The 26,572-nt window shown below is 37.0% G+C and overlaps 1 protein-coding gene across 1 annotated transcript; it reads right to left on the bottom strand.

The window, feature by feature from the left end:
* Positions 1–16,480: 16,480 nt before the first annotated feature.
* Positions 16,481–16,687, bottom strand: NBDY (negative regulator of P-body association). Its single transcript, XM_065901399.1, has one exon. It carries the CDS (start codon positions 16,685–16,687, stop codon positions 16,481–16,483), a length of 207 nt encoding a protein of 68 aa, XP_065757471.1.
* Between the last annotated feature and the right edge of the window lie 9,885 nt (positions 16,688–26,572).

Raw genomic sequence — 26,572 nt, 5'->3', positions numbered from 1 at the left:
AAATGCTGGAGAGGGTGTGAAGGAAAGGGAACACTCTTCCACTGCTGGTGGGAATGTGAATTGGTACAGCCACTATGGAGAAGAGTATGGAAGTTCCTTAAAAAACTACAAATAGAACTACTATATGACCCAGTAATCCCACTAATGGGCATATACCTTGAGAAAACCGTAATTCAAAAAGAGTCATGTACCAAAATGTTCATTGTAGCTCTATTTACAATAGTCCGGAGATGGAAACAACCTAAGTGTTCATCATCGGATGAATGGATAAAGAAGATGTGGCCCATGTATAGAATGGAATATTACTCAGCCATAAAAAGTAACGAAGTTGAGTTATTTGTAATGAGGTGGATAGACCTAGAGTCTGTCATACAGAGTGAAGTAAGTCAGAAAGAGAAAGACAAATACTGTATGCTAACACATATATGTGGAATTTAAGAAAAAAATGTTATGAAGAAACTAGGGGTAAGACAGGAATAAAGAGAGAGACCTACTAGAGAACAGACTTGAGGTTATAGGGTGGGGGAAGGGCAAACTGTGACAATGTGAGAGAGGGGCATGGACATATATAAACTACCAAACGTAAGGTAGAGAGCTAGTGGGAAGCAGCCGCATAGCACAGGGAGATCAGCTCTGTGCTTTGTGACCGTTTGGAGGGGTGGGACAGAGAGGATGGGAGGGAGGGAGACACAAGAGGGAAGACATATGGGAACATATGTATATGTATAAGTGATTCACTTTGTTATAAAGCGGAAACTAACACACCATTGTAAAGCAATTATACTCCAATAAAGATGATTTTAAAAAAAAGCAGAAACTAACACACCATTGTAAAGTAATTATACTCCAATAAAGATGTAAAAAAAAATAAGGAGAAATAGAAAATAAGAAAAGACCAATCACAAGTAATGAAATTGAAACTGGGATTAAAAATCTTACAACAAACAAAAGTCCAGGAATCCATGACTTCACAGGAGAATACTACCACATATTTAGAGAAGAGCTAAAACCCATCCTTCTCTAACTCTTCCAAAATATTGCAGATGTAGGAACACTCTGAAACTCATTCTATGTGGCCACCATCACCCTGACACCAAAACCAGAGAAAGACACTACAACAAAAGAAAATTACAGACCAATATACTGTTGAATATAGATGCAAAATCCTCAACAAAACACTAGGAAACAGAATCCAACAACACATTAAAAGGGTCATATACTATGGTCAAGTGGCATTTATCCCAGCGATGCAAGAATTCTTCAATGTACGCATTTCCACTGATGTGATACACCATATTAACAAACTGAAGAAGAAAAACCATTAGGATCATCTCAATAGAGGCAGAAAAAGCTTTGGACAAAATTCAACATGCACTGATGATAAAAACTCTACAAAAAGGGGGCATTAGGTAACCTACTTCGACATAATAAAGGCCATATACAACAGATTCACAGCAAAATCATTCTCAATGGTGAAAAACTGAAAGCATTTCCTCTTAGATCAGGAACAAGACAATAATTTTCACTCTCACCACTGTTATTCAACATAGTTTTGGCAGTCGTACCACGGCAATCAGAGACGAAAAGGAAATAAAAGGAATACAAATTAGAAAAGAAGAATTAAACTATCACTGTTTGCAGATGACATGATACTATACGTGGAGAATCCTAAAGATGCCAACAGAAAACTACTAGAGCTAAGCAATGAATTTGGTTAAAGTTGCAGGATACCAAATTTATACACAGAATTCTCTGGCATTCCTATACACTAATGATGTAAAATCTGAAAGAGAAATTAGGGAAACACTCCCATTTACCATTGCAACAAAAAGAATAAAATATCTAGGTATAAACCTACATAAGGAGAAAAAGACCTGTATGTAGAAAATTATAAGATGCTGATGAAAGAAATTAAAGATGATACAAATAGATGGAGAGATATACCATATTCTTGGATTGGAGGAATCAACATTGTGAAAATGACTCTACTACCCAAAGCAATCTACAGATTCAATGCAATCCCTATGAAACCACCACTGGCATTTTTCACAGAACTAGAACAAAAAATACCACAATTTTTATGGAAACACCAAAGATCCCGAATAGCAAAAGCAATCTTGAGAACGAAAAAGGAGCTTGAGGAATCAGGCTCCCTGACTTCAGACTATACTACAAAGCTACAGAAATCAAGACAGTAGAGTACTGGCACAAAAACAGAAAGATAGATCAATGGAACAGGATAGAAAGCCCATAGATAAACCAACGCACATATGGACACCTTATCTTTGACAAAGGTGGCAGGAATGTACAGTGCAGAAAGGACAGCCTCTTCAATAAGTGGTGCTGGGAAAACTGGACAGGTACATGTAAAAGTATGAGATTAGATCTCTCCCTAACACCATACACAAAAATAAGCTCAAAATGGATTAAAGACCTAAACGTAAGGCCAGAAACTATCAAACTCTTAGAGGAAAACATAGGCAGAACACTCTATGACATAAATCACAGCAAGATCCTTTTTGACCCACCTCCTAGAGAAATGGAAATAAAAACAAAAATAAACAAATGGTACCTAATGAAATTTCAAAGCTTTTGCACAGCAAAGGAAACCATAAACAAGACCAAAAGACAACCCTCAGAATGGGAGAAAATATTTGCAAATGAAGCAACTGACAAAGGATTAATTTCCGAAATTTACAAGCAGCTCATGGAGCTCAATAACAAAAAAACAAACAACCCAATCCAAAAATGGGCAGAAGACCTAAATAGACATTTCTCCAAAGATATACAGACTGCCCACAAACACATGAAAGAATCTTCAACATCATTAATCATTAGAGAAATGCAAATCAAAACTACAATGAGATATCATCTCACACCAGTCAGAATGGCCATCATCAAAAAATCTAGAAATAATAAATGCTGGAGAGGGTGAGGAGAAAAGGGAACACTCTTGCACTGCTGGTGGGAATGTGAATTGGTTCAGCCACTATGGAGAACAGTATGGAGGTTCCTTAAAAAACTACAAATAGAACTACCATATGACCCAGCAATCCCACTAATGGGCATATACCCTGAGAAAACCAAAATTCAAAAAGAGTCATGTACCAAAATATTCATTGCAGCTCTATTTACAATAGCCCCGAGATGGAAACAACCTAAGTACCCATCATCGGATGAATGGATAAAGAAGATGTGGCACATGTAAACAATGGAATATTACTCAGCCATAAAAAGAAACGAAATTGAGCTATTTGTAATGAGGTGGATAGACCTAGAGTCTGTCATACAGAGTGAAGTAAGTCAGAAAGAGAAAGACAAATACCGTATGCTAATACATATATATGGAATTTAAGAAAAAAAATGTCATGAAGAACCTAGGAGTAAGACGGGAATAAAGACACAGACCTACCGGAGAATGGACTTGAGGATATGGGGAGGGGGATGGGTGAGCTGTGACAGGGCGAGAGAGAGGCATGGACATATATACACTAACAAACGTAAAGTAGATAGCTAGTGGGAAGCAGCCGCATGGCACGGGGATATCAGCTTGGTGCTTTGTGACTGCCTGGGGGGTGGGATAGGGAGGGTGAGAGGGAGGGAGACGCAAGAGGGAAGAGATATGGGAACATATGTATATGTATAACTGATTCACTTTGTTATAAAGCAGAAACTAACACACCATTGTAAAGCAATTATACCCCAATAAAGATGTTAAAAAAATAAAACCTAGGAATATACCTACCTAAGGAGACAGAAGAGCTGTATGCAGAAAACTATAAGACACTGATGAAAGGAATTAAAGATGATACAAACTGATGAAGAGATATACCATGTTCTTGGATCAGAAGAATCAACATTGTGAAAATGACTATACTACCCAAAGCAATCTCAAAATTCAATGCAATCCTATCAAAATAACAGTGGCATTTTTTACAGAACTACAACAAGAAATCTTAAAATATTTATAGAGATGCAGAAGACCCTGAATAGCTAAAGCAGTCATGAGGGAAAAATACGGAGCTGGAGGAATCAGACTCCCTGACTTCTGACTATGCCACAAAGCCACAGTAATCAAGACAATATGATATTGGCAGAAAAACAGAAATAGATGAAAGGATCAGGATAGAAAGCCCAGAGATTAACCCACCTACCTATGGTCAGCTAATCTGTGACAAAGGAGGCAATGATTAACAATGGAGAAAAGACAGTCTCTTCAATAAGTGGTGCTGGGAAAACTGGACAGCAACATGTAAAAGAATGAAATTAATAACACTCCCTAACTCCATACACAAAAATAAATTCAAACTGGATTGGAGACTTAAATGTAAGACTGGAGATTATAAAACTCTTAGAGCAAAACATAGGAAGAATACTCTTTGACAAAAATCACAGAAAGATTTTTTTGATCCACCTCCCAGAGTAATGGAAATAAAACCAAAAATAAACAAATGGGACCTAATGAAACTTCAAAGCGTTTCCAAAGCAAAGGAAGCTACAAACAAGACGAAAAGACAACCCTCAGAATGGGAAGAAATATTTGCAAATGAATCAACTGACAAAGGATTAATCTCCAAAATGTATAAAGAGCTCATGCAGCTCAATATTAAAAAAACAACGCAATCCAAAACTGGGCAGAAGCCCTAAATAGACATTTGTCCAAAGAAGACATACAGATGGCCAAGAAGCTTATGATAAGCTTCTCAACATCACTAATTATTAGAGAAATGCAAATCAAAACTACCATTAGGTATCACCTCACCCCAGTTAGAATGGGCATCATCAGAAAATCTACAAACAGCACATGCTGGAGAGGGTGTGGAGAAAAGGGAACCCTCTTGCACTGCTGTGGGAATGTAAATTGATACAGTCAGTATGGAGGTCCCTTAAAAAACTAAAAGTAGAATTACCATATGACTCAGCAATCCCACTACTGAGCATATACCCAGAGAAAATCATAATTCAAAAAGACACATGCGGGCTTCCCTGGTGGCGCAGTGGTTGAGAGTCCACCTGCCGATGCAGGGGACACGGGTTTGTGCCCTGGTCCAGGAGGATCCCATATGCCACGGAGCGGCTGCGCTCATGAGCCATGGCCGCTGAGCCTGTGCGTCCGGAGCCTGTGCTCCGCAACGGGAGAGGCCACAGCAGTGAGAGGCCCGCGTACTGGAAAAAAAAAAAAAGACACATGCACCCTAATGTTAATTGCAGCACTATTTACAATAGCCATGTCATGGAAACAACCTAAATGCCCATTGACAGATGAATGGATAAAGAAGATGTGGTACATATGTACAGTGGACTATTACTCAGCCATGTAAAGGAACAAAACTGGGTCACTTGCCGAGACATGGATGGATCGAGAGACTGACATACAGAGTGAAGTAAGTCAGAAAGAGGAAAACAAATATTGTATATTAATGCATATATGTGGGATCTAGAAAAATGATACAGATGAAGCGGTTTGCAGGGCAGAAATAGAGACAGAGATGTAGAGAAAAAACGTATGGACACCAAAGGGGGAAAGTCGTGGGAGGGGTGTTTGGTGTGACAAACTGGGAGATTGGGATTGACAAATATACACTAATATGTATAAAATGGATAACTAATAAGAACCTGCCGTATAAAAAAATAAATTAAATAAAATTCAAAAAAGTGTAAAAAAAGCAGGAAAATAAATAAGGAAACACAAGCTTTAAATGATACGTTAAAGAAGATGGACTTAATTGATATTTATAGGAGATTCCATCCAAAAAAGACAGAATACAGTTTCTTCTCAAGTGCTCATGGAACATTCTCCATGATCGATCATATCCTGGGTCACAAACCAAGCCTTGGTAAATTTATGAAAATTGAAACCGTATCAAGTATCTTTTCCTACTACACCACTATGAAACTAGATATCAATTACAGGAACAAATCTTTAAAAAAAACAAACACATGGAGGCTAAACAATACATTACTAAATAACCAAGGGATAACTGAAGAAATCAAGGAGGAAATAAAAAAATACTTAGAAACTAATTACAATGAAAACATGACAACCCAAAACCTATGGGATGCAGCAAAAGCAGTTCTAAGAGGGAAGATTATAGCAATAGAATCCTACCTCAGGAAAGCAGAAACATCTTAAATACACAACCTAACCTTATACCTAAAGCAATTAGAGAAAGAAGAACAAAAAAACCCAAAGTTGGCAGTAGGAAAGAAATCATGACGATCAGATCAGAAATAAATGTAAACAAAATGAAGGAAACAATAGCGAAGATCTATGAAATAAAAGGTGATTCATTGAGAAGATAAACAAAATTGAAAAACCATTAGCCAGGCTCATGAAGAAAAAAAGGGAGGGGCTTCCCTGGTGGCACAGTGGTTGAGAATCTGCCTGCCAATGCAGGGAACACAGGTCCGAACCCTGGTCTGGGAAGATCCCACATGCTGCGGAGCAACTAAGCCCGTGCACCACAACTACTGAGCCTGCGCGTCTGGAGCCTGTGCTCTGCAACAAGAGAGGCCGCGACAGTGAGAAGCCCGCGCACCGCGATGAAGAGTGGCCCCCACTTGCCACAACTAGAGAAAGCCCTCACACAGAAACGAAGACCCAACACAGCCAAATAAATAAATTAATTAAATAAATTTAAAAAAAAAGAAAAAAGGTAGAAGGCTCATATCAATAGAATTCAAAATGAAAAATGAGAAGTAACACCTGATACTGAGGAAACACAAAGGATCTTGAGATATTACTACAAGCAACTATATACCAATAAATTGGACAACCTGGAAGAAATGGACAAATTCTTAGAAAAGCACAACCTTCCAAAACTGAATCAGGAAGAAATATAAAATATAAACAGAGCAATTGAAGCACTGAAATTGAGACTGTTTTTCAAAATCTTCCAACAAACAAAAGCCGAGTACCAGATGGCTTCACAGGTGAATTCTATCAAACATTTAGAGAAGAGCTACCACCCATCCTTCTGAAACTCTTCTAAAATATAGCAGACGGAAGAACACTCCCAAAGTAATTCTACGAGGTCATATCACCCTGATCCCCAAATTAGACAAAGATGTCACAAAGAAAGAACACTACAGGCCAATATCACTGATGAACATAGATGCAAAAATCCTCAACAGAATACTAGCAAACAGAATCCAAAACACATGAAAAGGATCATGCACCATGATCAACTGGGGTTTATCCCAGTAATGCAAGGGTTCTTCAATATAAGCAAATCAATCAATGTGATAAACCGCATTAACAAACTGAAGGAGAAAAATCCATATGATCATCTCAATAGATGCAGAAAAAGTTTTGGACAAAATTCAACACCCATTTATGATAAGAACGCTTCAGAAAGTATGTATAGAGGGAGCTTACTTCAACATAATAAAGACTATGTATGACAAACCCACAGCCAACATCATTCTCAATGGTGAAAAACTGAAACCATTTCCTCTAAGATCAGGAACATGACAAGGTTTTCTATTCTCACCACTATTATTCAACATAGTTCTGGAAGTTTTAGCCACAGCAATCAGAGATGAAAAGGAAATAAAAGGAATCCAAATCAGAAGAGAAGAAGTAAAGCTGTCACTGCTGATGACACGATACTGCACATAGAGAATCCTAAAGATGTTACCAGGAAACTACTAGAGCTGATCAGTGAATTTGGTCAAGTAATTAATGCACAGAGATCTCTTCCATTCCTATACACTAATGATGAAATATCTGAAAGATAAATTAAGGAAACACTCCCATTTACCACTGCAACAAAAAGAATAAAATACCTAGGACTAAACCTAGTTAGGGAGGCAAAAGACCTGTACTCCAAAAACTGTAAGACACTGATGAAAGAAATTGAAGACATAAAAACATGGAAAGATATACCAGATTCTTGGGTTGGAAAAATCAATGTTGTTAAAATGACCATATTATCCAAGGCAATCTGAAGATTCATTGCATTCCCTATGAAAGTACCAGTGGCATTTTCCATAGAACCTGAACCAAAAATCATAAAATTTTTATGGAAACACAAAAGACCCATAATAGCCAAAACAATCTCCAGAAGAAAGAACAGAGGTGGAGGAATCATGCTCCCTGACTTCAGACTATACTACAAAGCTACACTAATCCAAATCATATGCTACTAGAACAAAACAGACATGTAGATCAATGCAACAGGATAGAAATCCCAGAAATAAACCTACACACTCACAGTCAACTAATCAATGACAAAGGAGGCAGGAATACACAGTGGAGAAAAGACAGTCTCTTCAATAAGTAGTGCTAGGAAATCTGGACAGCTACATATAAAAGAATGAAATTACAACATTCTCTAACACCATATACAAAAACAAACTCAAAATGGATTAAAGACCTAAATGTAAGATTGGATACTATAAAACTCCTAGAGGAAAACACAAGCAGAATACTCTTTGACATAAATCACAGCAATATTTTTTTGGATCTGTCTCCTAAAGTAAAGGAAATAAAAGCAAAAATAAACAAATGGGACCTAATCACGTTTAAAAGCTTTTGAAGAGCCAAGGAAACCATTGACAAAATGAAAAGACAGATTAGTGAATGGGAGAAAATATTTGAAAATGGTATGACCTATGAGGGATTAACAACCAACATATATAAACAGCTCATACAGTTGAACATCATAAAAACAACACAACTAAAAAATGGGCAGAAGAACTAAATAGACATTTATCCAAAGAGGAAATGCAGGTGGCCAACAGGCACATGAAAACATGCTCAACATCACTAATCATCAGGGAAATGCAAATCAAAACCACAAGATACCACTTCACACCTATCAGAATGGCTATCATTGAAAAGAGCACAAATAAAAAATGTTGGTGAACATGTGGAAAAAAGGGACCATTTTATACTCTTGTTGGGAATGTAAATTGGTGCAGCTACTGTGGAAAACAGTATGGAGGTTTCTCAAAAAACTAAAAATAGTACTACCATATGACCCAACAATTCCACTCTTGGGTATATATCCAACAAAAAAAACCCAGTCATTTGAAAAGATACATGCAACCCCAATGTTCCTAGCAGCATTATAATTGCCAAGATATGGAAGCAACCTAAGTGTCCATCAACAGATGAATGGATAAAATTGGGTATACACACACACACACACACACACACACACACACACAATGGAATATGACTCAGCCATAAAAAAGAATGAAATTTTGTCATCTACAGCAACATGGATGGACTTGGAGGGCATTATGCTAAGTGAAATAAGTCAGACAGAGAAAGACAAATACTGTATGATATCACTTATATGTGGAATCTAAAAAATACAACAAAGTAGTGAATATAACAAAAAAGGAGCAGACTCACAGATATAGAGAACAAACTAGTGGTCACCAGTGGGGAGAAGGGGGAGGGGCAGTATAGGGTGGAGGAGTGGGAGGTACGAACCATTGGGTATAACATAGGCTCAAAGATGTGTTGTACAATGTGGGGAATATAGCCAATATTTTGTAATAACTGTAAATGGAAAGTAATCTTTATAATTGTATGAAAAAATTTTTTAAAAGTTAAAAAAAATCCATGTACCTATGTCTTGGTTTCCAAATACTGTCTCCCACTAAATGGTACCAGAGATCCATAGAGAAATGGTCAATGAGTCAGGAAACACCAGACAAACATGAAAGTAAAAAAGTAAGGAAATATTGAACTCAAAGTATATATCAAAGAATGATGGGAATATGTCAAATAATCAGAGAATCCAGGTTGAATGGGCTGCCACTGGGACAATTTGAGCATTAAAATAAATTATGATAGCAATAGCGTATTCATGAAATAAAGTAAAAAAATCTGTGTGCCAAACTAAGATAAATAAATAAATAGATGGAGGGGGGAAAAAAGCTCTTCCTTGAAGTAGAATACAAACTAATGTAGTAAAAATGATGATGTTTGAAAATGACCATTTTGCAGCCTTCATAGTAATAACTGATTTGGTAAAGAATTATCAATAGATATTAAGGCCAGTGGATTTTAGTTTGATGAGGAATAGGATATCTACACAATTTCAAAGTACCCCCAGCAAAATTATTAACTACAAAGAGGAAAACGGAACTTTATAGTGGATTAATCTAGCAAACATCATCTGAACAAAGTAATCAAGGTTAACATTTCTTCTAAGGGGTCAAATCAATATTATACGTCACTGATATGCTGCCCTAAGAACAATATATTACTTCTCTGACATTCCTGCCAAAATGCATAATCTATACATAATAATGAGGAACTGGCATGCAAATTTAAACTTAGGAACAATCTACAAAATAATTGTTCTGTAGTCTTTTAAATTGTCAATGTCATGAGAGACAAAGAAAGGTTGAACTGTTCCAGGTTAATAATAATAAAAAACTGAAGAGACATGCGAACTAAATGCAATGCATCATCTTGGATTGAAATTTTGATCAGGAAAAGAAAATAGCTATAAAAGACATTATTGGGATAAATAGGTGAAATTGGAATATGGCCTAGATAATAATATTGGAACCCCAATTTCATATACTACAAAACTATAGTAATCAAAGGAGTATGGTGCTGACATAAAAACAGACATACAGACCTTGGAACAGAATCGGGAGCCCAGAATAAAATGCTACATATACAGTCCACTAATATTTGACAAGGGATCTGAGAGTACTTAATGGAGAAAAGATAGTCTATTTCATAAATAATGCTGAGGAAACTGAATATTCACATGAAAAAGAATAAAACTGGAGCCCAATCTTATACCACTCGCAAAAATTAATTCAAGATAGATTAAAGACTTAAAGGTAAGGATCTGAAACCATGAAATTCCTAGAAGAAAACAGGGAAAAATCTTCTTGATATTTGTCTTTGCAATGATTTTATGGATATGATACCCGAAGCATAAGCAACAAAAGCAAAAAATAAACAAATGGGACTATACCAAACTAAAAAGCTTCTGCACAGAAAAAGAAATGATTGACAAAATGAAAAAGCAAACTATGGAATGGGAGAAAATATTTTTAAAACATATATCTGATAAGAAATTAATATCCAGAATATATAAGGAACTGATACAACTCAATACCAGAAAAACAAGTAATCTAATTCAAAAAGGTGCAAAAGACTTAAATAGACATTTTCCCAAAGAAGACATATCTGGCTAACAGGCACATGAAAAGGTACTCAACATCACTAATCATCAGGGAAATACAAATCAAAAACACAATGAGATATCTCACACTTTTTAGAATGGCTGTTAACAAAAGCAGGAGATAACAAATGCTGGTGATGATATAGAGAAAAGTGAACCCTTGCATATCCCTTGATGGGAATGTGAACTGAAATATCTACTATGGAAAGCAGTATGTTGATTCCTCAAAGAATTAAAAATAGAACTACCATATGATCCAGCAATTCCACTCCTCGGTATATCTGAAGGAAATGAAATCACGATCTCGAGATATCTGCAACCCCTATGTTTACTGCATCATTATTTACAATAACCAAGATGTGGAAACAAACTAAGTGTCCACTGACAGATGAATGGACAAAGAAAAAAAAATACACAATGGAACATTATTCAGCTATAAAAAAAAGGAAATCTTGTCATTTCTGACATAGTGGATAAACCTTGAGGGCATCAGGCAAAGTGAAATAAGTCAGACAGAAAAAGATAAATCCTGTATGCTCTCACTTATGCATGGAATCTAAAAAAACTGAACTCATAGAAACAGAGAGTATATTGGTGGTTTCCAGGGGTGGTAGGGTAGGGGAAATGGGTGAAAGTGGTCAAAGGGTATAAACTTTCAGTGGTAACATGAATAAGTTCTAGGGATCTAATATAAAGCATGATGTATATTATACTGTAATTAATACTATAGTTAATAGTATATATAGTTATATAACTATAGTTAGTAGAGTTAATACTATAGTATAATGACTATAGTTAACAATTCTGTATTGTATACTTAAAAGTTGCTAGGAGAGTAGATCTTAAAAGTTCTCACCACACACACACACAAATAGTAACTATATGAGGTGATTGATGTGTTAACTAATCTTATCCTGTGTAATCATTTTGTAATATATACATGTAGCAAATCATCACACTGTACACTTTAAACTTACAATGTTATATGTCAAATATAACAGTATGGAGGTTCCTTAAAAAACTAAAAATAGAACTACCATATGAGCCAGCAATCCCACTACTGGGCATATACCCTGAGAAAACCATAATTCAAAAGGACACATGTACCACAATGTTCATTGCAGCGCTATTTAGAATAGCCATGATATGGAAACAAATGTCCAATGACAGATGAATGGATAAAGAAGATGTGGTACATATATACAATGGAATATTACTCAGCCATAAAAAGGAATGAAATTGGGTCATTTGTGGAGATGTGGATGGAACTAGAGTCTGTCATATAGAGTGAAGTAAGCCAGAAAGAAAAAAAGAAATATCGTATATTAGCGCATATATGTGGAACCTAGAAAAATGGTACAGATTAACCTATTTGCAGGGCAGGAATAGAGACGTAGACATAGAGAAAGGACATGTGGACATGGTGGGGGAAGGGGAGGGTGGAACGAATTGGGAGATTAGGTTTGACATAAATACACTACCATGTGTAAAATAGCTAGTGGGAACCTGCTGTATAGCACAGGGAGCTCAGCTCAGTGCTCTGTGACGACCTAGATGGGGCGAGGGGTGGGAGGGAGGTTTAAGAGGGAGGGGATATTGGTATACATATAGCTGATTCTGATTCACTTCATTGTACAGCAGAAGCTAACACAACACTCTAAAGCAATTATACTCCAATAAAAAAAATAAAGCTGGAAAAAATGAACTATAATAGAGCTTACATTGTCCATTTGAAATACATGTTCTCCCAAACTCATCCCTTTTTCAGTGAGTATGAGTGGATAATCTTGACAATAAAGGTTTATGGAACAAAAAATTGGAACAATGTCCAATTTCTCTTTTGACACATGTACTGAGGTTATGTAAGAGAAAGGCATTATTCTGAGGAAATATACACTGAAGTATTTACAGGTAAAGGAGCATGATGTCTGCAAGTTACTCTCAAATAGTTCAAAGAGAGAGAAGGAGGGAGGGGGGAGGCTTAAGACAGGGAAGGGAAAGGGGAAGGGAGAGTGAGAGGGAGAAACAGAAATAGAGAATTATAAAGCAAACATGGTAAAATGGTAATTGGTGAACCTGGGTAAAGGGTGTATGGGAGTTCTTTGTAATATTCTCAGAACTTTTCTTTAAGTGTAGAATTAGATCAAAATAAAAGGTTTAAAATCACAAGTATAAATATCATCAATAACTCCATCACTGAATAGCGTAATCAGTTTCCCTATGTATTTAATGAAAGAAAAAGTTTTATATTGCTGAAATCTATTGGGATGAGGAGCCAGTGTATAATTTGTTTTTGCTACCAGAAGAATAATAAAGATGAAGTTTAACTGTAACTGGATTAATGATTTCACAATATGATTTCTAAAAGAGAGATCATATGTATGTAAATTGAAAAAAAACCAAATAACTCATGAGTCAAAAAAGAAATCATAAGAGCAATTAGATAATAATAATTGAATAATAATAAAAATACTACACATAAAAACCTACACATAAAAACCTGTGAAATTCTTCTAAAGTGGTATGTAGTGGAAAACTTCGTTATAAATTCTTATTTTAGGAAAGAAGATTTAAAATTACTGAGCTAATGGTCCAAATAAATAAATTAGAAAAAGAGCAAACAAAAAGAAAGTAAAGAAAAAAATAAAGATAAAAGGAAAAATTATAAAAATAGGGGACAAAATATTCAATGGTGAGGCCTGATGAAACCAAAAGCAGGAAATACATTCGAAAACTGAATATTATAATTTATCACACAGTCACAGTGTCATATTAATGGAGGAAAATGCCCCATATGATCATGGCAGTAGATACAAAGTATTTGGAGAAAAAACTCCATACTCATTCAGAATAAAAGCTCTCAGCAAACTAAGAATACAAAGGAATTTCTTTAACCCGAAAAAGAAAATCTACTAAAAATGGTGAAACACGTATAGTTTCCTTGTAAATTCAGGAGCAAGACAAGGAAATCCTCTGTCACTGCTACTATTTCTCATTGTACTGAAGATCCTAGCTAGCCCGGTAAGACAAATTAAAAAATAAATATTGGAAAGGAACAAACTGCCATTATTCACAATATAATAAATTAACAGATAATCCAGAGAACCTATAAATTATTAGAACAGATATAAATCAGAAAGGTTACAGTGTATAAAATCAGTATGTAAAAATATCAATCGTGTTCTCATTTACGGGCAATAATCTGAAAATGTGGTTTAAAATATACATTTCACAGTAACAGCAGGAACTATAAGGTAATTAGGAATGAATATAGCAAAACAGCTTATAGATAACATTATTATTATATGGTATATATGCTTTCATATAATGTAGAAAGTGGTTTCAATTTATCATTTGGTGCTAGCTTTTTGTTTGGCTAGTTATATTTAATGTGTCATAATCAACTCTTATTCCTGCTCCTTCCTTAAAAAGTTTTTGGTAAAGAGATTACCTTAAAAATCACAACTTCCTGAAGCAGGACATCAGAAAAGCAGGGTAGCATTGTCAATAATCTTCATTGTCTTCACTGAATAACTATTTTATGGATGCACCAAGGAAATGGAGTCATACTGCAATCCCTCAAAGACTGAAAAATAATAAAATAACATTAAATCATTTCTTCTGTTACTGTTCATCTCTTTCCCCTGGGCTCCTCAAGTCCTTATGCTTTACCATACCCACATTGCAGTTATATATTCATGAAAAACAGTTATATAGACAGTAGTAGAAGGGATCTATTGCATAGCAATTATGAGCAGAGACTTTAGGAAGCTTTGTAGAACAGTGTCTGGCACATAAAGATGTTCAGTAAGTATTTGCTATTATTATAATTTTCAATGATTTGAGTAACTGGAGGAAATTATGTAGCTCTTGCACTTTTTGCCCTGTACAGCCTTCTTTGTTTTCTGTTTGAGGATTGCTATCCCTATGGTGCCTCCCAGCCCCAACTCTACCCCTTTGAACAAAGAGGTAAAGTTGAGGGAAATCAGGCAGTAAGGAATGACTGGGTGATGCTTCCAAGCACAATAGAGCTCATCCTTTTTCTATGCACTACCACCAAGCCCCAAGTTCAGAACTCCCTTAGTTGCCACTGTTATCCCATCATTCATTGACCTATTTATTCAAATATCTGTTTCATTCCTATGTGCTTTGGTTATCCATCCCCTACAGCTCCCAGCATAATGCCTAGTCCATTGCAAGGGCTTCTTAAAGGTTTGTTGCATGAATGGAGAAAGGATGCCCTGTCTCCTTTGGATTACAAGAATCTGTGAGGTTTTGGTCAGAGTTTATTTTTTGTATTCTATAAGCTCATCTAAATAGAAGATCATTTTTCTGATAGTAAAAACTGGACTGCTAAAATACAATACTTCCTTGAAAATCTTCAGTGGTTTCCACTGCTTATGGATTAAACTGCATAATCCTTAGCATAACATTTAAAGCCCTGCAGCACTCTATCTCACCTAGTTCTTCTCATACATTCAGAGTTATAGCCAAGTTTTCCTAGAACAAGCCTGCCTTGGGAAAGGTAAGCCAGAAAAACATTCTCTCCCCCTCCACATGGGAGATGTCACTCACCCTTTAAGGTCCACCCAGAGTTACCCCTTCCTCTTTGATGGCTCAAGATTACTACCAGGCAGAATGATTTGGTTCATCTCATCCCCCACACCCCCGTGCTTCCTAAATACCTTGAACAAGCAAACATTATGGCACTTGGGTTTGAGTTGCTATATTGTAACTTTTTGTTTTTTACTAATTGAATTCTCCTGCCATATAGAGAAGCACACACCTCTGAAGGCTCACCTTACAATACTGCTACCACAGTGCTAGCCATAGGAATTAGGCCTTCAATATAATGTTGTTATTGATCTTGAACCAATCATTTTTTGAATGGAAAAGTTTCAAATATACACAAAAGTAGCAAGAACAGTTTAATGAATCCCCATGTATACGTCACTCAGCTTTAACAATTATTAACTCATGAACATTTTGTTTGTACCCCTCACCTGGGCCCTACTGAATTACTTTCAAGCATATCAAAAGATTAAGTCTACTTCTTAAAAATATAACCACGATTGTCATAGCTAATATATTAAAATAATTACTTAATGTTATTAAATATCCATAAATTCACCCCCACATATTTTGTGGAAGAGCTATTTAATGCCTGCATGTTCTTTCTTCAACTTTGAAATCCTGGAGAGAATAGGGAAAGGGAGAAGGAGATCTGGGAAAATATATAATTAAGTTTCAGAGAGCCTGGATATCCCAAATGAGAAAGAATCTGACCTGGTTTGGGGTGAGAGAAGTATATTGTACTATTTCTCCGGAGAAGGTGGGTGCGACTTCAGGCCCGGTGATGCTGGAGGAGGTGTGGAAGGGAGAGGGGTACTACCTCCGTTGGGGGTTCCTTCTGGATAATCCCAACGTGGAGCTAGGAGGCAGCGCTTTTTTGGAGGCTTGATTTCCCGCGTGTTTCCAGGCTGGAGCGTGGATCTCCCGGAGGTACAAGTTTGGTCCCCCATAAGGATTATAGGACCCGGGTGTCAGCTCTCTCCGGTGGGCCCTGGAGAAGCCAAGAGACCGGAGATGGCGGCGGGTCCCCTCCAGGCACAGAGCTTCCTCCCGGTTTCGCTTTTTCCGTATTTCCTGTATCCTGAGACGTATATCCCCTCTCCTCCTCGCTCCCTACCCCACCACATTTTAACGTTTCTACAAGGATGGGTCTTTAAAAAACCGATACTCATATTTAATATAATGTTTTCCCCATCTCGCCTCCCAGTGTAACTAAATCTGTGAACAGTCTTATACTATCTATGAATTTCTAAGTTACAAGAAATTTAGGTTTACTCATAAGTGGTAAACTCTGCGTAGATTGTTGAAAGGCGCTTGGTGTGGGGGCGGGGCGGCGGGGGGGAGGAGAACAAAGAGGTGATTGAAGAGCTAAGAGCTTTACGATCTAGTTGCAGAAGCACAACACAGAGCCATGAAACAATCTACGACCATTTAGAAAGCAATATACAAACGTCTTAGTTGACTAAAGTGCAGAATAGCACACCAGCCACCAGCACTGACCGTGGAAATTGAATGTAGAAAACAAATTCATCGTATGTCATAGAATCTAAGATTACTTTCTTCTTCATATTTTAACAAATTAGAAATCTCTGAAGGCTTATCTTTTAAAAAATATTTCAACATCTAGGAAATCTCTGACAATTGATGGTATGTCATACTTTCGTTGTCAATTTTTTATCTTTTCTAGAGTTAAGGAAAATAATGATTCATCCTCCTATGGCTGGTGTATTATATTCTGGGATATACGGTAAGCAACCGGAAGAGGGTGCACTGTGGCTTAGAATAAAAGGCTATTGGAACTTCTTAGACCTTCCTCATTCACATCCATCTCCCTTTGGCTATGGACACACTTTTCCAGCACTGTCCCCAGTGTTTTTTAATGTAGAGAGTTCAATCCTTAATGTCAAAATAGAACTGACTTTTAAAATACTCTGCTATTTACAAGCTCTGTGATAGTTAAGTCGTTGATTAAGCACTTGAGGCTTTCGTTTCCAGGAGATAATAATTTCTTCCTTGTAAAACTATTGCCATAATCAGGGATAATGCATTTAAGACACTTACTATGATTACCTCTCATCTCCACCATCACTACCTTCTTCCAAATACTAGTGCTGCCCTTTACACAAACTAGATACTCAGTAAATGTTTGGGAAATAAATGACCCTGTGGTTTTCTAGCAGATGCTACTTATAAAGACAAGAAACGTAGCAGTAAGTTAATGAAAAGATGTGAAGGGAAATACAAAGAAAAAATGCTCTAGAGCTAGAAGAACAGTTGGGACTAGGCATAAAGATGTGGGAGTTAGCAACATAGAATTGGTAGTTGAAGTCATGAGTGATGTTCCCAAGAGAAAATGTAGAGGAAAAGAGAAGTGGGCTGCTAAAGGCAGACTATTGAGCAATTAAATTCAGAAGAGGAGAAGCCTGCTGCAAAGGCTGAGAAAGAGTGGCCAGATTCAGAAGAGAGGGTGCCAACCCAAGGTTTCTCACTCTTGGCACTATTGACATTTGGGGACATATCACTCTTTCTGGTGGGAGCCTGTCCTGTGCACTGTAGGATGTTTAACAGTATCCCAACCCAGGGCAATAGCATGCCCCCCACATCCCGCAACTGCCTCCAGGTGTGGTAACCAGAAATGTCTCCAGGTACTCCCAAATGTCCCCTGGGGGGGAAATCATACCTTTTGAGAACAGTTGATTTAGCCCTAATCCTCCAAACTTGCTCCTTTCCTACTCTTCATTTCAGTGAATGTCACACTTCTACCCAGTTGTACAAGTCAAACCTTGGAGTTTTGTGTGTGTGTGTGTGTGTGTGTGTGTGTGTGTGTGTATCAGACTATTTATTATTTCCCAAAGTAAATGTAGTAATATTTTCACAATCTTTTTACAGGGGTCTCTAAATCTTGCAAGACAAAAGACTTTAAGAGTAAAATTGGAAATTAAGTTGTTTTATAGCTATAGTTTTAGTAAATTAAGAGAAATATGTGCCTATTTTAGTAAAATGACCGGAATTAAAAATTGTATCAAATCCAGGTGGGTTTGATTTATGGGAAACATTTGACTTGAGTTGAAAACGTTCCCAACTTAGAGCTGCTGACATCAACCCGAACCATTTATACTTTAAATGGATTTATTTATTTTTATTTTAAACTGCATTAAAATGCATATAACGTAAAATTGACCATATTAACCTTTTTAAGTGTACAGTTCAGTCATGCTAAGTATATTCACAGAGTTGTACAACCAAAGTCCAGAATTTTTTATACCCATTAAACAACTTCACAATTTCCCCTCTCCCCAGCCCTGTCAACCGCCATTATACTCACAACTGGATTTTTGTGTTTTTTTTGTTATACTAGAATGGAAAACTAAAGCCTTTTACTTCTATGTTTCAAAATGATTTTTTCCCATCATTTTCTCCAAGTTCAGCCTTTTTTTTTTCAATATTGATGAACTAGCTGCATGTGAAACATGGAACAAGAAGAGGGCATTGCCAAGGTGAAGGACTATAGATCTGAATTCCTTTCATAATTTCAAGTGCTCAAAGGATGACAACAGAGAACAAAACTGAACCCTCTGGGCGATAGTAATCTGTTTTCATTTAGGGTTTTTTAATTGAGGAGTTCGTTGATTCATTGTGTTTTTTCTGGAAATTAGCTTTCATCTTAAGGCCAAGAATTTTTCTCTTCTTTGAACAAATATAAAGGACTTCTCTGTTAATTTTTTTAAGGTAAAAATCTAAGGGTAAGAACCATGGGGTCCCTGTAACATTCTCATAAAATGAAAAATAAGAATGATTTGGAGGAAGACTACATGTATTTTTGTGTGTGTGTTTTACTTCAGGTTTTTAATTTTTTTTTTCCGGCACGCGGGCCTCTCACTTGCTGCGGTCCCTCCCCCTGTGGAACAGACTCCGGACGCGCAGGCTCAGAGACCACGGCTCACGGGCCCAGCTGCTCTGCGGAATGCGGGATCCTCCCGGACCGGGGCACGAACCTGCATCCCCTGCATCGGCAGGCGGACTCTTAACCACTGCACCACCAGGGAAGCCCTTACTTCAGGTTTTAAATGTAATATTTCACTTAGAATTTTTTAGAATTCTATGAAACACAAAGAAGAAAGTAAGAAGATCTATTATCTCTCTATCTAGATAGCCTCTATAAACATTCAAAAGATTAAATAAGTAAAAGAGATAAAATGGTGTAAGATTAGAAAAAATTGATACTGCAGAAAGATCCAATGAAAAGTAAAAATATCCAAAGTTGGCCATTGTAGTCATGATTCAATAATTAATAGCGTGGAGAAGAGCAGAATATAAATTTGTATATGTTTACACAAACACACACATACACACAGATATGTGTGTGAGAGTTGCATCTACCTGAATATGTGTTGCTTTTCATTTCACAAAGGTGATCATACATTCACCATTTTGGTAGGGTGTTTTTTTTTTTTTTAAAAAGAGATCATATGTGTATGTGTTAACTTCATATGTGTATGAAGTTAAGCTTTTTTTTTTTTAATTTTTTTTTTAAATTAATTAATTTATTTATGGCTGTGTTGGGTCTTCGTTTCTGTGTGAGGGCTTTCTCTAGTTGTGGCAAGCGGGGTCCACTCTTCATTGCCGTGCATGGGCCTCTCACTATCGTTGCCTCTCTTGTTCTCTGTGGAGCACAGGCTCCAGACGCGCAGGCTCAGTAATTGTGGCTCATGGGCCCAGTTGCTCCGCGGCATGCGGGATCTTCCCAGACCAGGGCTCGAACCCGTGTCCCCTGCATTCGCAGGCAGACTCTCAACCACTGCGCCACCAGGGAAGCCCGGTAGGGTGTTTTTTTAAAGTTAACCATGTAGCTTGGTGATTTTTCCATGTAACATGTTCTTTATTCTCATTTTTAAAGGTTCTTTTAATGGCTGCACACAAACCCATTGTATGGACTTACCATAATTTTTTATTTAAATAATTATCTATTCATGGATGTTTGTGGATACTTTGGTTATTTCCAGTTTTTAAAATTGAAAATTAATCCATATACTATAAATTCACCTTTTTATAGTATACAATTCAGCATTTTAAAGTATACACAAAATTGTGCATCCATTACCACTATCTAATTCCAGAATATCTTTATCACTTCAAAAAGAAAACATGTACCAATTAGCAGTCACTCCCAATCCTCCATCCCACAGCCACTGGAAACCGCTAATCTATTTTCTGTCTCTATGGATTTGACTATTCTGGATATTTCATATAAATGGAATCATAGAAATAACAAGATGGCGGAGTAGAAGGACGTGCGCTTACTCCCTCTTATGAGGACACCGGAATCACAACTAACTGCTGAACAGTCATCAACAGGAAGACACTGGAACTCACCAAAAAAGATATCCCACATCCAAAGACAAAGGAGGAGTCACAATGAGATGGGACGAGGGGCGCAATCACAATAAAATCAACTCCCATAACTACTGGGTGGGTGACTCACAAAGAACACATATAGCACAGAAGTCCACCCACTGGAATGAAAGTTCTGAGCCCCACATCAGGCTTTCCAACCTGGGGGTCCGGCAACGGGAGGAGGAATTCCTAGAGAATCAGACTTTGAAAGCTAGTGGGATTTGATTGCATGACTTTGACAGGACTGGGGGAAACAGGGACTCCACTATTGGAGGGCACACACAAAGTAGTGTGTTCATCGGGACCAGGGGAAGGAACAGTGACCCCCTAGAGAAAGAACCAGACCTACCTGCTAGTGTTGGAGGGTCTCCTGCAGTGGCTGAGGGTAGCTGTGGCTCAACGTGAGGACAAGAACACTGGCAGCAGAAGATCTGGGAAGTACTCCTTGGCGTGAGCCCTCCCAGAGTTGGCCATTAGCCCCACCGAGGAGTCCGGGTAGGTTCCCGTGTTGGGTTGACTCAGGCTAAACAACCAACAGGGAGAGAACCCAGCCCCACCCATTAGCAGACAAGCGGATTAAAGTTTTACTGAGCTCTGCCCACCAGAGCAACACCCAGCTCTATCCACCACCAGTCCCTCCCATCAGGAACCTTGCACAAGCCTCTTAGATAACCTCATACACCAGAGAGCAGACAGCAGAAGCAAGAAGAACTAGAATCCTGCAGCCTGTGCAACAAAAACCACATTCACAGAAAGATAGACAAGATGAAAAGGCAGAGAGCTATGTACCAGATGAAGGAACAAGATAAAACCCCAGGAAAACAACTAAATGAAGTGGAGATAGGCAACCTTCCAGAAAAAGAATTCAGAATAATGATAGTGAAGATGATCCAGGACCTCAGAACAAGAATGGAGGCAAAGATCAAGAAGATGCAAAAAGTTTTAACAAAGACCTAGAAGAATTAAAGAACAAATACCTAGAAGAATTAAAGAACAAACACCTAGAAGAATTAAAGAACAAATGAACAGGGATCAATAATACAATAACTGAAGTGAAAAATAAACTAGAAGGAATCAATAGCAGAATAACTGAGGCAGAAGAACGGATAAATGACCTGGAAGACAGATGGTGGAATTCACTGCCACAGAATAGAATAAAGAATGAAAAGAAATGAAAACAGCCTTCAGACTTCTGGGAAAACATTAAAGTCTTCATTCATTAAAGATTTCACTCAGCCTTCACAGACTTCTGGGACAACATTAAAAGCAACAACATTCGCATTATAGGGGTCCCAGAAGGAGAAGAGAGAGAGAAAGGACCCGAGAAAATATTTGAAGAGATTATAGTGAAAGATTCCCTAACATGGGAAAGGAAATAGTTAATCATATCCAGGAAGCACAGAGTGTCCCAGGCAGGATAAACTCAAGGAGAAAGATGCCGAGACACATAGTAATCAAATTGACAAAAATGAAAGACAAAGACAAATTACTGATAGCAACAAGGGAAAAACTACAAAAATCATACAAAGGAACTCCCATAAGGGTAACAGCTGATTTCTCAGCAGAAACTCTACAAGCCAGAAGGGAGTGACATGACATATTTAAAGTGATAAAAGGGAAGAACCTACAACCAAGATTATTCTACACAACACGGATCTCATTCAGATTTGATGGAGAAATCAAAAGCTTTACAGACAAGCAAAAGCTAAGAGAATTCAGCACCAACAAACCAGCTCTAAAAGAAATGCTAAAGGAACTTATCTAAGTTGGAAACACAAGAGATGAACAGAACCTACAAAAAAAACCCACCCATAACAATTACAAAAATGGTAATAGGAACATACATATGGATAATTACCTTAAACACAAATGGAATAAATGCTCCAACCAAAAGACACAGGCTCGCTGAATGGATACAAAAACAAGACCCATATATATGTTGTCTAAAAGAGACCCAGTTCAGACCTAGGGACACATAGAGACTGAAAATGAGAGGATGTGAAAAGATATTCCATGGAAATCAAAAGAAAGCTGGAATAGCAATACTTATATCAGATAAAATGAGTTTAAAATAAAGACTGTTAAAAGACACAAGGAAGGACACTACATAATGATCAAGGGATCAATCCAAGAAGAAAATATAAAAATTATAAATATATATGCACCCAACATAGGAACACCTCAATACATAAGGAAACTGCTAACAGCTATAAAAGAGGAAATTGACAGTAACACAATAATAGTGGGGGACATTTAACACCTCACTTACACCAATGGACAGATCATCCAAAAGGAAGTTAATAAAGAAAACAGGCTTTAAATGACACAGTAGACCAGATAGGTTTAATTGCTACTTATAGAAAATTCCATCCAAAAGAGCAGATTACACTTGCTTCTCAAGTGCACACAGAACGTTCTCTAGGATAGATCACATCTTGGGTCACAAATCAAGCCTCAGTAAATTGAAATCATATCAAGATTCTTTTCTGACCACAATGTTATGAGATTAGAAATCAATTACAGGGAAAAAACAGAAAAAACACAAACACATGGTGCCTAAACAATATGTTACTAAATAACCAAGAGATCACTAAAGAAATCAGAGGAAATCAAGAAAAATACCTACAGACAAATTACAATGAAAACACGGCAATCCTAAACCTAAGGGATGCAGCAAAAGCAGTTTGGTATAAAGAGGCAAGTTTATAGCAATACAAGCCTACATCAAGAAACAAGAAATACAAATAAAATTTCTAACATTTCACCTTAAGGAATTAGAGAAAGAAGAACAAACAAAACCCAAAGTTAGTAGAAGGAAAGAAATCATAAATATCAAGCAGAAATAAATGAAATAGAAAAAAAGAAAACAGTAGCAAAGATCAATAAAACTAAAAGCTGGTTCTTTGAGAAGATAAACAAAATTAATAAACCATTAGGCAGACACATCAAGAAAAAGAAGAAGACTCAAATCAATAAAATTAGAAAGGAAAAAGGAGAAGTTACAACAGACACCGCAGAAATACAAAGCATCGTAAAGGACTACTACAATAAGCTCTATGCCAAAAAAAATGGACAACATGGAAGAAATGGAAAAATTCTTAGAAAAGCACAAGCTTCCGAGACTGAAGCAGGAAGAAATATAAAATATGAACCGACAAATCCCAAGTAATGAAATTGAAACTGTGATTAAATGTCTTCCAGGGCTTCCCTGGTGGAGCAGTGGATGAGAGTGCGCCTGCCAATGCAAGGGACATGGGTTTGTACCCCAGTCCGGGAGGATTCCACATGCCACGGTGCAGCTGGGCCCGTGAGCCATGGCTGCTGAGCCTGAGCATCCGGAGACTGTGCTCCACAACGAGAGAGGCCAGCATACCACAAAAAAAAAAAAAAAAAAAAAAAAAAAAAAATCTTCCAACAAACAAAAGTCCAGGACCAGATAGCTTCACATGTGAAGTCTGTCAAATATTTAGAGAAGAGCTAACACCCATCCTTCTCAAACTCTTCCAAAAAATTTCAGAGGAAGGAACACTCCCAAACTCATTCTATGAGGCCAACATCACCCTGATACCAAAACCAGACAAAGATACTACAAAAAAAAAAATTACAGGCCAATATCACTGATGAATATAGATGCAAAAATGCTCAACAAAATACTACAAAACAGGGTACAACAACACATTAAAAGGATTATACACCATGATCAAGGGGGACTTATCCCATGGATGCAAGGATTCTTAAATATATGCAAATCAATCAACGTGATACACCATATTAACAAATTGAAGGAGAAAAACCATATGATCATCTCAATAAATGCAGAGAAAGCTTCCGACAAAATTCAACACCAATTTATGATAAAAACCCTGCAGAAAGTAGGCATAGAGGGAACTTTCCACAACATAATAAAGGCAATATATGAAAAAACCACAATCAACATCATCCTCAATGGTGAAAAACTGAAAGCATTTCCACTAAGATCAGGAAGAAGACAAAGTTGCGCACTCTCACCACTATTATTCAACATAGTTTTGGAAGTTTTAGCCACAGCAATCAGAGAAGAAAAAGAAATAAAAGGAATCCAAATGGGAAAAGGAGAAGTAAATCTGTCACTGTTTGCAGATAACATGATACTATACATAGAGAATCCCAAAGATGTTACCAGAAAATTACTAGAGCTAATCAAGGAATTTGGTAAAGTAGCAAGATACAAAATTAAGGCACAGAAATCTCTGGCACTCCTATACACTAATGATAACAAATCTGAAAGTGAATTTAAGAAAACACTCCCATTTACCATTGCAACAAAAAGAATAAAATATCTAGGAATAAACCTACCTAAGGAGAAAAAATCTGTATGCAGAAAACTGTAAGACACTGATGAAAGAAATTTTAGATGATACAAACAGATTGAGAGATATACCATGTTCTTGGACTGGAAGAATCAACACTGTGAAATGACTATACTACCCAAAGTAATCTACAGATTCAATGCAGTCCCTATAAAACTACCAATGGTATTTTTCACAGAACTAGAACAAAAATTTCACAATTTGTATGTAAACATAAAAGATCCTGAAGAGCCATAGCAATCTTGAGAATGAAAAGTACAGCTGGAGGAATCAGACTCCCTGACTTCAGACGATACTACAAAGCTATGGTAATCCAGAAAATATGGTACTGGAACAAAAACAGAAAATAAGATCAATGGAACTGGATAGAAAGCCCAGAGATAAACCCACGCACATATGGTCACCTTATATTTGCTAAAGGAAGCAGGAATGTACAGTGGAGAAAGGACAGCCTCCTCAATAAGTGGTGCTGGGAAAACTGGACAGGTACATGTAAAAGTATGAGATTAGAATACTCCCTAACACCATACACAAAAATAAGCTCAAAATGAATTAAAGACCTAAATGTAAGGCCAGAAACTATCAAACTCTTAGAGGAAAACATAGGCAGAACACTCTATGACATAAATCACAGCAAGATCCTTTTTGACCCACTTCCTAGAGAAATGGAAAGAAAAACAAATGAGACCTAATGAAATTAAAAGCTTTTGCACAGGAATGGAAACCGTAAATGAGGGGAAAAGACAACCCATAGAATCGGAGAAAATATTTGCAAATGAAGCAAGTGACAAAGGATCAATCTCCAAAATTTGCAAGCAGCTCATGTAGCTCAATATCAAAAAAACAAACAACCCAATCCAAAAATTGGCAGAAAACCTAAATAGACATTTTTTCAAAGAAGATACAGTTATTGCCTTCAATCACATGAAAGAATGCTCAACATGACTAATCATTTGAGAAATTCAAATCAAAACTACAATGAGGTATCACCTCACAGCAGATAGAATGGCCATCATTGAAAATCTACAAATAATAAATGCTGGAGACGGTGTGCAGAAAAGGGAACCCTCTTTCTTCTTTTTTTTTTTTCTA

Source organism: Phocoena phocoena, chromosome X (genome assembly GCF_963924675.1).
Source record: "Phocoena phocoena chromosome X, mPhoPho1.1, whole genome shotgun sequence".
NCBI classification, from domain to species: domain Eukaryota; kingdom Metazoa; phylum Chordata; class Mammalia; order Artiodactyla; family Phocoenidae; genus Phocoena; species Phocoena phocoena.
The sequence above is the reverse complement of the archived record's forward strand: the minus strand, read 5'-3'. Positions and strand labels throughout refer to the sequence as shown.